The sequence below is a fragment of the Stigmatopora nigra genome, chromosome 14 (assembly GCF_051989575.1).
Source record: "Stigmatopora nigra isolate UIUO_SnigA chromosome 14, RoL_Snig_1.1, whole genome shotgun sequence".
Lineage (NCBI taxonomy): Eukaryota > Metazoa > Chordata > Actinopteri > Syngnathiformes > Syngnathidae > Stigmatopora > Stigmatopora nigra.
Window position 1 is genome coordinate 6877105 of NC_135521.1, and position 12184 is coordinate 6889288.

General features: G+C 41.3%; 3 protein-coding genes across 4 annotated transcripts; 2 read left to right on the forward strand and 1 right to left on the reverse strand.

Annotated features, from left to right (window-relative positions):
* Nucleotides 1-585: 585 nt before the first annotated feature.
* On the forward strand, nt 586-3093 carry c1galt1c1 (C1GALT1-specific chaperone 1). 2 transcript variants are annotated; one of them, XM_077733348.1, is made up of 2 exons: nt 586-721; nt 1320-3093. In XM_077733348.1, exon 2 carries the CDS (start codon nt 1327-1329, stop codon nt 2281-2283), a length of 957 nt encoding a protein of 318 aa, XP_077589474.1. In that variant the 5' UTR covers nt 586-721; nt 1320-1326; the 3' UTR covers nt 2284-3093. The 2 variants fall into 2 exon arrangements, with proteins under 2 accessions (XP_077589474.1, XP_077589473.1); XM_077733347.1 differs by having other exon boundaries at nt 617-864.
* A 124-nt stretch (nt 3094-3217) lies between these two features.
* Nucleotides 3218-5361, reverse strand: mcts1 (MCTS1 re-initiation and release factor). Its single transcript, XM_077733349.1, has 6 exons — nt 5163-5361; nt 4787-4939; nt 4617-4714; nt 4224-4357; nt 4023-4090; nt 3218-3949 (listed from the first exon to the last, which is right to left on the reverse strand). The coding sequence occupies exons 1-6, from the start codon at nt 5171-5173 to the stop codon at nt 3868-3870; spliced, it is 546 nt and encodes a 181-aa protein (XP_077589475.1). The 5' UTR covers nt 5174-5361; the 3' UTR covers nt 3218-3867.
* Nucleotides 5362-5616: 255 nt separating this feature from the next.
* On the forward strand, nt 5617-11701 carry cul4b (cullin 4B). The gene is made up of 20 exons (XM_077733343.1): nt 5617-6524; nt 6883-6998; nt 7117-7220; nt 7292-7361; nt 7460-7533; nt 7613-7775; nt 7964-8053; nt 8384-8466; nt 8545-8612; nt 8695-8813; nt 8888-9080; nt 9162-9266; nt 9340-9450; nt 9532-9617; nt 9698-9805; nt 9933-10046; nt 10142-10247; nt 10312-10484; nt 10558-10710; nt 10837-11701. The coding sequence occupies exons 1-20, from the start codon at nt 6077-6079 to the stop codon at nt 10930-10932; spliced, it is 2580 nt and encodes an 859-aa protein (XP_077589469.1). The 5' UTR covers nt 5617-6076; the 3' UTR covers nt 10933-11701.
* Nucleotides 11702-12184: the final 483 nt, after the last annotated feature.

Here is a 12184-nt window from a genome sequence, read left to right on the forward strand (position 1 = left end):
GTGTGGTTTAGTGAATAGGTCCATTTTTTTTTAAAAAGAAGAAGAATTAGGGATGTCCTCATCACATCTATTTGCATTTGAGTCCAGGTCAGAAAATCTAATGCCTTCCTGGATTATTTTCTTAGCTGTCAAAGACATCAAATCCATTTTAACTGGGAAGGCTGGCATTAAATGTTCATGTTTCATTGCCATTGACGGCAATAGACATCCACCGTAATATCTATACTAATATATAATGTTAGTATGTTTTTTTCTAAAAACCTGTTATTAGTACAGCTGGCCACCGATTCAGGGTGTCCCAGGAGTCAGCTGGGATAGGCTCCATCACCCCCGCGACCCTAATGAGGATAAATTAGTTTAGAAAATGAATGAATGGTAAATTATTGGCATTGGGGGAGACGTATAGGGAGCCAAAAAATTGTATTCGTGCAAAACGTATACTACTAATAATATTCAAGTGTTATAGGGTCACCTGATGAATAATATTTTGGTTATAATAGAGTATACATATTTTATGAACACAGTAGTATCCGAATATGCTGAAGAAGGGGGCGGTTTGGGACTGTATGTACCGGATAACACCAGGGAGAGGCAACAAAACGTCATACTGGCGGCGAGTCTACCTCAAAGACGAAGACGAAGAAGAAGCATAGTCTCAGTTGACATGAGTAAATAGACGCTGTGATCTTCACTTTTTTTATTCTCGCCTAACTGGAATAGTGTGAGTGGAAGCAATACACTGAAAATAAAATAAGCAATTCGCTGCAGGAGGAACTTTCGCCAGACGCATTAATTAGTCATTACATCAATAACGAAGTGACAGTCGGCCATCCTTAGCCTTCCTGCTACTGCGACCTATCATTTGTAAGTTTTGGATCGACGCGTCTTTTGGCAGATAAATGCTTTAAGCTGCTTATTTGTCCTCGCTAAGAAGACTGCGAGATCATTCCACGTTTGTACAGGCGATGATATGTTCCCGATCATGTTTTTACATTTGCTGATTTTGAGGATCTTTCAAGTGTTTTTTCTTCCCAATTTGAACAAAGCCATGGTGGCAACATTATAGCCATATTAAAAAATCTGATTGTGGACTTCCTCAGTATCGACTATTATTTATTGTGCTCATTTGCATAATTTCCATTATGAATACAGGAAAAACCACTAAAATCAGACTTTGGCATTGTGCCTGAAAATGTGAGTAGTGATTGTAAAACCAAGCCCTGTTCCTCTTGTGATTGTAAGATTTTTATCAAGTTGCCAAACCTGTCAAACTGTAAGAGCTGCATTTTCATTTTGTTTTGTTTGTTTCCCACATGCAGTCTGGTGATGTTGCCCGAAGGGGGCTCTTTTGTCAAGGGGGTGGCCCTAGGAGCCGTCTTCTGCCTGTTTCTCTCACTCCTGGGTACGTTCAACCCGAGCACCGAGACCGACTCAGAAGAGCGTCACGAGCACCACCACGTCCAGGCGGCGCGGAACGGCAACCTCACGCAACTGTCAGACGCCCGGACCCAGGAGCTGAGAGATCAAGTGCGGGTCTATTGCATTATTATGGTCCGACCCAAGATTCTAACCTACTGGGCCGCCGCCGTGGGAACCTGGAGCAAACACTGCGACAAATCTGTGTTTTACACGTCCGAGGTTTCCAAGACCTTCGAAGCGGTCGACCTGCACGAGAGCGACGACTGGGCGAGGTTCGCTAAGGCTCTGAAGCACGCTTTCGACAACGCCGGCGACATCCGCTGGTTCTTTTTGGCGCAGCCTATGACCTTTGCCATCATCGAGAACTTGAAGTACTTACTCCTGGCCAAGGACTCCGGCGAGCCCTTTTACGTGGGCAACGCCATGAAGTCCGGCGAGCTGGAGTACGTGGCGTACGATAGCGGCATCGTCCTCAGCTACGAAGCTCTCAAGAGGTTTGTGGGCGTCCTGGGCGAGAAGTACAAGTGTCCCATCCAGGGGAACATGTTGTGGCAGCTGAGTGAAGAAAAGCAGTTGGCCGTCTGCCTCAAGTACACGGGCGTCTTTGCGGAGAATGGAGAGGACGCGCGCGGCATGAACTTGTTCAACAGCAAAAGTGTGAACACACTGATTAAGGACAGCATGAAAGAAAACCCCGACAATGTTATAGAGGGCTGCTGTGCGGATTTGGCAGTCACGTTCAACGGCATGACCCCCAACCAAATGCAGGTTATGATGTACGGAGTATACAGGCTCCGTCCGTATGGCCACGATTTCAAGGACTTGTTGATGTTTGACCCGCCGGAAGGATCAGACAATGACTAAGCCACTTTGTCTCCTACACCTGGCAGGGAAAAACTTATTATTGTTTTTTTTTTTTTTTACCTAAAGCACTGGGGCTCGTTACCCGATATTTTAAGAGCCCACAATGTGAATACTGTATTCACCACAGTATATTGCTGAGAAACACTTGAACAGTTCTTTTGTGCATCATCACCAACAAATTTACATGGGAGTTGATAAAAAGTTCAATTTCAGAACAGTGGAATTTGTTGCTCTGGTGAGATGATGATGATCTAATTACTTAAATTTCTGGTTTATGAGGGGCACCTGACTGTGAAGCGCACCCACCAGGTTTTTATGAGGTTTCATATCTGAAGTCTGCTGTTGTCACGATACTAAAATGTTCTACTCAATATTAATGCACCCAAAAAATCCTGCACATGAAGATAAAGAAATTAAATATTGAGATTCAGTTTATTACCACATTATTTCCAATGTGTTGGACGTCTAGCACATTTTAGTATCGATACTTTTGACAACACTACCAAAGACAAACAGCTTGTTGGACTGTAAAAAATCCATCCAAAATGCAGTGGACTATAAATCACAGGGATTAAAATGGAAGAAAAAAAGTTTATATTCCAAAAATTGCATTAGTTCCTTTCATGGGGAACTGAGTTTTGATCATTTTTGTACTTTTTGCACTTTGCACCTCGGTCCTGTTGCACAGATAAACAGGCGATGAACACAAACCGTCCTCTGAATGGAAACCAGGCTGGGCTATGCTTTGACAATGTGAACTGGGCTGCATCAGTATATCAAATGATATTGTAATATAGATCTTTATAATCATCTTGTTTTTTCTGTGTTCTTTTTTATATCCCTATATGAGTAAATGGATTAAAAATAGAATCCTCTTTGAATATCCTACACTTGACGTGAAGAACAAGTGAAACAGGGTCACAATTCCTGTCAATGATTGTTAAACAGTTTTATTTAGTCTTGACTGCTGTGGCACCCCTTATGGGCATTTTACTAGCTCTGAATTACAGGTGCGTGTTTGTATAACATTTAAAAAAAAATTACATTTAGTATTCCAAATGACTATTGAGGAAAAATTAAATTAACATAACTAGAAACTGTTGACCAAGAGACAGAAAATGATTAAAAGTTAAAATTAATAGAAAATAATTTACAATGTACAGGACATGTGTAACCCTGGAATGCTCGAAAATGTGCAAGAAGTGATCCCAGAATAACCAATTTCTATTGGCTATGATAAAAAAGGCTTTTTTTTTTAAAAGCTAAAACATTCAGTTCCTTTTAACTGGGTTAAATAAGTTAACACTGTTCTCATTGGAGAATCTTGCTAAACAGTATTATAGCTATTCTTGTCAGGCCCATATTAGGAATCAGGATTTCAAGTATGGTCTTTTATTGTCACATCCTTAGCAAACATCCTGTTTCAAATAAACCAAGTTCAGTGTGAATATGAGCCGTCAAAAGGAAAAATGTCCTTGAATTAGTACACAATGGTGAAATGTTACAAAGCTTTGAGTCGTAAACAGCCATTATCAGGAGCACACTATGTTTAACGGCAAAATGAATTTCTTCATTTCTTGTATATCATTTATAGGTCTTCATATGCCACAAGCCGTCATTCAGATAATGAATGTTCTCAATGCCGATCCCCTTGTTGACTTTTTCTCTGTGGGCAAAAAGATAAGTCAGTCAGTTTCGTGAGTCAATATAAAACTTGGATTGTGTATTGGGACACTTACATGCTTTCTGCAGACATCTTCATAACGCCAACGGACAGCGCGTGCTGTTTACCCTCTGCCATGATGGCCTATTATTACTTGTTAAAGACAAAGTATGCTGCTAAAGATGTCACTTAAACATTCTATTCAAAGCCTAAGTATTATAAAAACAAAACAAAAAAACAAAGTACTGCCAATCCAAGAATAGATTAAAAAGGATACAACTACTGTGTCCAGTGCAGCCGGGTAGAGTTTCGCTCCTGGTGACGTCAGTCCGGGACACATGATGTTGGCACCACTTAGGACAAATTTGATGGCCCCTTTGTCTACTTGCTGATGAGGAAGAATAAATGGATCTGTGAGGAGGTAAGAAAGCCTCTATTACCACAAAATCATTTCTAAATGAGCTCAAGATAGAACTAGATAGTGGACTTCAAATCAAATTGTTTTCCATCTTTGTTAAGAATTGATCATATTGATAGCAAAGAGGGGTGTGGCCATATATCAGTATATGGCAATATGTTATATAGGTTATCGATATGCTTCCGTGAAGAATCGGTTTATAGCTTCAAAAACATGTCACTGTTTAACCCTGTTAGGTGTTAAAAATTTTACATTTATGCAACAGTCTGAGGGTGGGGTAGAAGGGGCCTTCTCGTTGTCTGAAGAAGAGCAACTCGCCATTCACGGTCAAAATTTCAATGTGTTCGTGGCTGAAAAGGTAAAAAACGAGTTAGGAGATTTATATACAGAAATCAAGATGGAAAAAATAGGAGAAACCGCACCATCGCACTATTTTGACAGGGTCCTTCTTTGGCATGATGTGGTTGAGCGATGATTCTATCTCGGGGAACTGATCTATTAGCTGACTCTTGATCCCTTTGATCACTGAAGTTTTCAATTGGATACAGTTGGATACATTCTCCTTGTCGTCAAATCTACAACATGGAATCACATGTTATGCCAATAAACATCGATCAAATGTATACAGAAATTGTAAAAATAGAACACTGTATCATTGAGATTTGCAGAACTTTGATATAACATTGACTTTACAAAGGCTTATGACGGATTGTGCTAATATTAAACAAGAAAACACCTGCACAAGTCATAGCTGCGTCTATTAGCATTAGCTTCGGGATGAAAATAATGACCACTCACTTTTTGAACATTGTGGTTATTCGTTGTTCTTCGCCTTTACTGTGTGATATAATTCCTGATGTAATATACACAGCGAAAGATGCGGTATTTTGATGCAAAGTGGAAACAATATAGTGCAAATTAGCGCACTTCCACGTTATTTATGAAGACGACCGTAAAGCAGTGTCTCGACTTACGTTATTTTTACGACACTGTTGTCCAACGTGTGTCGTCAGTCGTCATTGGCGGACTTTGGTTGATATTAAATAATAATAATAATAATAATTGTGCAAAGATAACACATTATAAAAATAATGTTGCATGCAACAAAACAAATGTAAGACCTCAAATTATTTTAATAACAATATTATTTGCAAACAATTGTCTCCGACACTAGTTTGACTCCGCAATTATAATATAGCGCCTCCTTGTGGACATACATTCAATACAAAAAAACACGCTGGTGCAAAAACTACTTTTGGATAAAGTACTTCCGGTGGGGTCACCGAGTAGTTTTTAAGAGCCGTTTCTTTAAGCATTCGCCGGTGGTTTCTTTTTTTTCTCCCCCAAGCGAATCCACGTGCGTCCAAACGCGATACCTTTCCGAAGTTTGATTTCCGTCCAGCGTCTCCTCTTGCCGGTTGCTTTCCCCTGGACGTATCGGCGAGACGGTTAAAGGCGAGCGAGGCAAGAAGAGGAAGCAGTAGGCCACCATCTTTCTTTTGGATGCCAGCAGTAATAACAAGAAAGCGAGCAGGCCAGCTTCGAGTGGAGCTCATCACTAGTTTGACTCATTTCCACTGTCCCATCTTTCTCCGCCGCGGGATAAAAGAAGGAAAACCGCCAACGTTGAGCTCATCCTCCTCCCCGAAGAGCTTTTGGGAAGTTTCCAATCAGAAGACTGGCTGCTAAGAATTAGTATTCCCAGATCTTTCATGTTTCCAACAGGTTTATCTTCCCCTAAGCCCCCACCGCCAACCCAGGAGGCAAGAGCAACGTCCACTGATGTCAAAAACGACAGCGGAAACATTCTATCTTCGAAGAAGAGGAAAATAAACGGCTCTGAGAGGGAAGAGACCAGCGACCGCATCTCTCCTTCGCCCCCCAAGATCCTCACTTGCCCGTCGCCAGCCTCCTCGTCGCCGGTGCACATCCAGAAGAAGTTGCGTTTCGAGGACTCGGTGGACTTCATCGGACTGGATGTGAAAATGGCCGAGGAGGCTGCCGCTGCTTCTTCGGCTTCTTGCTCACACAACAAAACCAAAGGCGTGCTCCTGTCCGTCGGCGTGGGGGGCCACCATGCCAACGGACTCAGCAAAACCGGGACCTTCTCCAACAGCAAGCCCGGGGCCGCCAAGAAGCTCGTCATCAAGAATTTCAGAGGTACCCTCGACCCGAGTCACGTGACAAGTTCTTTTTTACGATGCTGTCAATATCAAGTTGACACATTGCAATCAAAGTGCTCATTAATGATGCACTGAACTAAGCCTAAATATAAAACTATTAAGTGGAAATGATGACTACTGATTTAGAATTGCACCTAGAATGTGCAAACCCTTTTGATTTCAAATATTGTCCTTAATGTTTGTTTTGCTCAGAGTATGTTTCAGTGTGACAATTCTGTCAATATATATATAGCAACGCTGCGTTATTTGCAATATTCTCGTAAAGTCGTTTTTCTGTAGCAACCTGTTGCTTCCTTTATGAAACTGTATGAATGTTGATGGTGTTCCGCACGCAGAAAAACCCAAGTTGCCGGAAAACTACACACAGGAGACGTGGCAGAAGCTGAAAGAGGCAGTGGAAGCCATCCAAAACAGCACTTCCATTAAGTACAATCTAGAGGAGCTCTATCAGGTAAAAAGTAAAGACAAAGATAGCCAGCTCTGGCTTTCTTTACCCCACCTTTTTTTTTTTTTTTGCTCCTTGTTGTCGTTTTCCTTTGCCTGACTTTGCATTTTTTTCGCACCTTCAGGCCGTTGAGAACCTGTGCTCCCACAAGATTTCTGCCAAGCTTTACAAACAGCTGAGGGCTGTTTGCGAAGATCACATCAAGGCCCAGATTGATCAATTCAGAGAATATCCTTTTTCATTCATAATACAGAAGCATTCGTGTCATTTAGTAACCTTTGCCTTAATGCTATTTTCACGGGCGTGCTGGACAGTGTGCTCTTCTTGAAGAAAATAGACAAGTGCTGGCAGGATCACTGCAGGCAAATGGTACTTGTCAATGTATTTGGGTGCCATGAATTCATTCTAACACACTTGATGAAAAAAATAGGTTGTGTTGGTTTTAATCAGTTTGATTTCCTCCACAGATTATGATCAGGGGTATATTTTTATTTTTGGACCGCACTTATGTCTTACAAAACTCGATGCTGCCGTCCATCTGGTGAGTCAAATTTATTTTTTTATTATTATTATCAAGCTGCCCTGAAGTCCTTGCTCACAAACCTATTCATCTTGTGCAGGGACATGGGTCTGGAGCTCTTCAGGTTCTACATCATCAGTGATCGGAAGGTGCAGAGCAAAACCATAGACGGCATTCTGCTGCTAATCGAGAGGGAGCGCAATGGTGAAGCCATAGACCGGAGTCTGTTGAGGAGCCTGCTGAATATGCTGTCGGACTTGCAGGTAAAGCGACGTTGTGTGTGACATTATATCAATGTGGTCACATAATCGCGATACTTGTCCTTGAAGCGAGATAATCGCTATTATGAGCCTCGTAGCCAAAATCGGATGGTGTCGGGAGGTACTCAGAGGTTCACACCGGTACACTTTTGTTGATTGCTGACATTGATGCAATTGCTCTGACATCATAGATATATCAAGATTCCTTTGAGGAGCGCTTCTTGGAGGAGACAAATCGCTTGTACGCTGCCGAAGGCCAGAGGCTGATGCAGGAGCGAGAGGTAAGCTCTTGGACTATGTATTCTTGTCAGGGTGGAGAACTGGACGAACATAGTCATATTTATATATACTATGTGGTGCTCCTAAAATATGGACTAACTCTGTAGATTTGTATCTACAATTGCTATAACACTCCAATTACAATGTATGTTAGCAGCTTCTGATGAAACCAAGAACATTTATAATTATTCCATGGTTTTAGTGCATGACAACTGCAGTTCAAATAGAAAAGCAACAATCTTTGTTTTGGGTCAATTGTGGTCACCAATTATATTTCCTTGCCTCTATTTAAAAAAATAAAAACTCAAAGGCTGGGATTGATCTGTTCGCAGGTACCAGAGTATCTGCATCACGTCAACAAACGCTTGGAAGAGGAGGCAGACAGAGTCATCACATATCTAGACCAGAGCACGCAGTGAGTGCTTTACTTGGCTGTTTTGTTTTAAATGTAAATAAGAAGAAATGGCTCAAGTGTGGGCTTTTTCAATTGCAGAAAGCCTCTTATTGCCACTGTGGAGAAGCAGCTGCTGGGTGAACATCTCACAACAACTCTACAAAAAGGTATTTCATCAGTCGCTACAATGGGGAAAATAGTACTCGCTCTTATAAATATTGAAGATGAGACACGTGCTTGTTTTTCCAGGCCTAACGCACCTATTGGACGAAAATAGGATTCAAGATTTGTCTCTCTTGTATCAGCTCTTCAGTCGAGTAAGAGGTGGTGTTCAAGTGCTCCTGCAACAGTGGATAGAGTACATAAAGGTACACTTGTAGTATTTCAAAGTTATGCTGCTGGAGAGTGTTTTAAGCAGAATTATATGTTCATTCTCGCGCAGGCTTTCGGAAGCACAATCGTCATTAACCCAGAAAAGGACAAAACAATGGTGCAAGAATTACTGGACTTCAAAGACAAGGTGGATCACATCATCGATGTGTGCTTTATGAAGAATGAGAAGTTTGTGAATGCTATGAAGGAGGCTTTTGAGACCTTCATCAATAAGCGACCAAATAAGCCCGCAGAGCTCATAGGTCAGGAGGTTGTTTTCCATCATTTGAATTCTTTCTTTCTCAAACTTTGACTGTTGTTTCTAAATACTATTTTATTTACAGCCAAACATGTGGATTCTAAACTGCGGGCTGGAAACAAGGAGGCAACAGATGAAGAATTGGAAAAGATGCTGGACAAGATCATGATTATATTCAGATTCATCTATGGTAATATTTCTTCACCTCTGTGATATCTTTCTTTCTAATTTGGTCGATACTGAGTCACTTTTTTTCCATTTAGGAAAAGATGTTTTTGAGGCATTTTACAAGAAGGATCTAGCCAAGAGGTTACTGGTTGGAAAAAGTGCTTCTGTGGATGCTGAGAAATCAATGTTGTCCAAACTCAAACATGGTTAAAAACTTTTTTAATGGCATTCGACAAACATTTCTATTGTTGTGTATGAAGATTTCATTTTTCATTTATTGCCTTTAGAATGTGGAGCCGCGTTCACGAGCAAACTGGAGGGCATGTTCAAAGATATGGAGCTTTCTAAAGATATAATGGTGCAATTCAAACAGGTAAGAATCAACAAACAGGTCGGCCTGTAGCTAATTAAGTGAAACTGTGCTCATCTCTTGCCATGTTGTATGTCTTTCAGTATATGCAGTGCCAAAACATTCCCGGGAACATTGAATTGACTGTAAATATCCTCACGATGGGTTACTGGCCCACTTACATCCCCATGGAAGTGCATCTGCCTCCTGAGGTGAGCAAAAAAGTTCCCGCATCCTCATTTCTGTCCAATGGCTCCATTCATTTCATTTCCAATAGGAAAAAAATATCAGAAAAATCCCCAAATATCCAGTGACACGTCTCTGTTACCATTTGTCCAGATAGTGCGACTGCAAGAGATCTTTAAGACCTTCTACTTGGGCAAACACAGTGGCAGAAAGTTACAGTGGCAGTCAACACTTGGCCATTGTGTCTTAAAAGCAGAATTTAAAGAGGTGAATGCTATTGTTGGAACTTCATCCCTATTCAATGGACCAAGTTTTCAGTTTTTCTAATGGGTATCTAATCACAAACTGTTGTGTCACACCAGGGAAAGAAGGAGCTGCAGGTATCACTTTTCCAAACACTCGTGCTACTGATGTTCAACGAAGGAGAGGAGTTCACTTTGGAGGAGATCAAACTTGCCACGGGAATAGGTATAGCCCGATGTCACGTGCCCTTGGTTGATCGCGGCTCATCCAGGCGTCACGTTGTTTTCAGAGGATAGCGAGCTGCGTCGAACTCTGCAGTCCCTGGCGTGTGGCAAAGCGCGGGTCCTTACCAAAATCCCTAAAAGTAAAGACGTGGAAGACGGCGATAAGTTTTCCTGCAACGACGAATTCAAACACAGGCTGTTCAGAATCAAAATCAACCAGATCCAGATGAAAGAGACGGTACGGCTACCCTTTCAAATGCCCGCGGCGTCATCAAGGGGTAGTAAATGTCAATTGTTTTGCGCCATTCCAGGTGGAGGAGCAGGCCAGTACTACGGAAAGGGTATTCCAGGATCGGCAGTACCAGATTGACGCTGCTATCGTACGCATCATGAAGATGAGAAAGACACTGAGCCACAATCTTCTCATGTCCGAAGTGTACAACCAGCTCAAGTTCCCTGTCAAGGTGATTGATGCTTTTTCTTTTCAGGAAGCAAACTTAACCACTCTTGCATGTTTACTGAAATTTTGTCAACTTGTGGTCGTTTCTGTAATAGCTGTATTGTAGATTGATATGTGTTTCTCTCTGCAGCCCGCTGACCTGAAGAAGAGGATAGAGTCCCTCATTGACAGGGACTATATGGAACGTGACAAAGAGAATCCCAACCAGTATAACTATGTGGCTTAAAGAACAAATTGAAAACTAAATGACAATGCGAGAGAAAGAAGAATAGATGGCTACGAGTGAGCCGTTTTGAACTTTTTTTGCCCCAGCGGCCCCATCGTCATCGTCAACCGAGCCACCGACGAGCTGAACGGACGCCGCGCCGTAGGATGTTTGTCAAGGGGGTCTTTGGATTCTGTGGATTGCACCTCAATCAATTGAAAGTTTGTCCGTATTTCTCAGTGCCTCTGAGATTGTTGGACGAAGGATGCACTCGCACACACATTTGCTGTTTTTTTGTTTTTTTTCGGAGTGAAAATATTTATTTTCAAACATAAGAATCCTGGTCAGCACTCGCAAACAACGTGCTAATGGTTACAGTCACTTTGACCGTCTTTCTTGCTCCACTCCTAAATGCCTACTACACTACTTCTAAAAAGTTCCAAACATTCAAAATGTCATTGTTTCTTTGGCGCCTATCAAATATGAAAATGTTGGACTTCATGGGAGGCGTGTGCCAAACACATGTTGTCAAAGCTGTGATTGGGAACAAAACGGAGCACTTCTTTAGAATTCAGCTGCTATACCATCAATCAAGATCTATAACTTCAGTATTTTCTTTTTGTACAATGAAACCCATACTTAACTGACATGACATTTTAACCTTTTTACTGTTCATTGTGTCTTTTTTGTTTACCATTCAAATGCCAAAAGCACAACATTTCAACACCATCTGCTGTTTTCCTCCCTCATGCCATTTAACAAAGTCAAATTTCTTTGGGGCTTGCTGTAAGTGATTGCATTGGGGCACAACATGAATGAATAAACACATCTTTGTACAAATATTTTAAGTTCTTTGCTTAAAACTAAAGTAATGGTTTCAATCAGAAAATGCTATTTGTGGAGAAATTGCATGGGCATTCTTTGCCCTCTGAACTGATCATTAAGCAGAAGGCATGGGATGTTTTGAGTCACATCCTTGTTATTTACAAGTTGGGGTATTTCTGCATGACCATCTCTTCATTCGACACTTTCTGATTGTGTTGGTTTTTTTTCCAGGTCACTTTGATAATATCGGGTCATATTTCCCATTGGAAATGAATAAGGAATGTAAGGCATTAACCCATGGGTGATATGGTTTGGATTAATCATTAATTTGTGTCTTTTGGTATATTGTTTGGAATGAGTTCTTTGATATTTTATTAGTTTCTATAATGGCAGATGAAAGATTTGTAAGATCCCCACAAATGCTTTGACGTTATGTGCATTGAAAAAA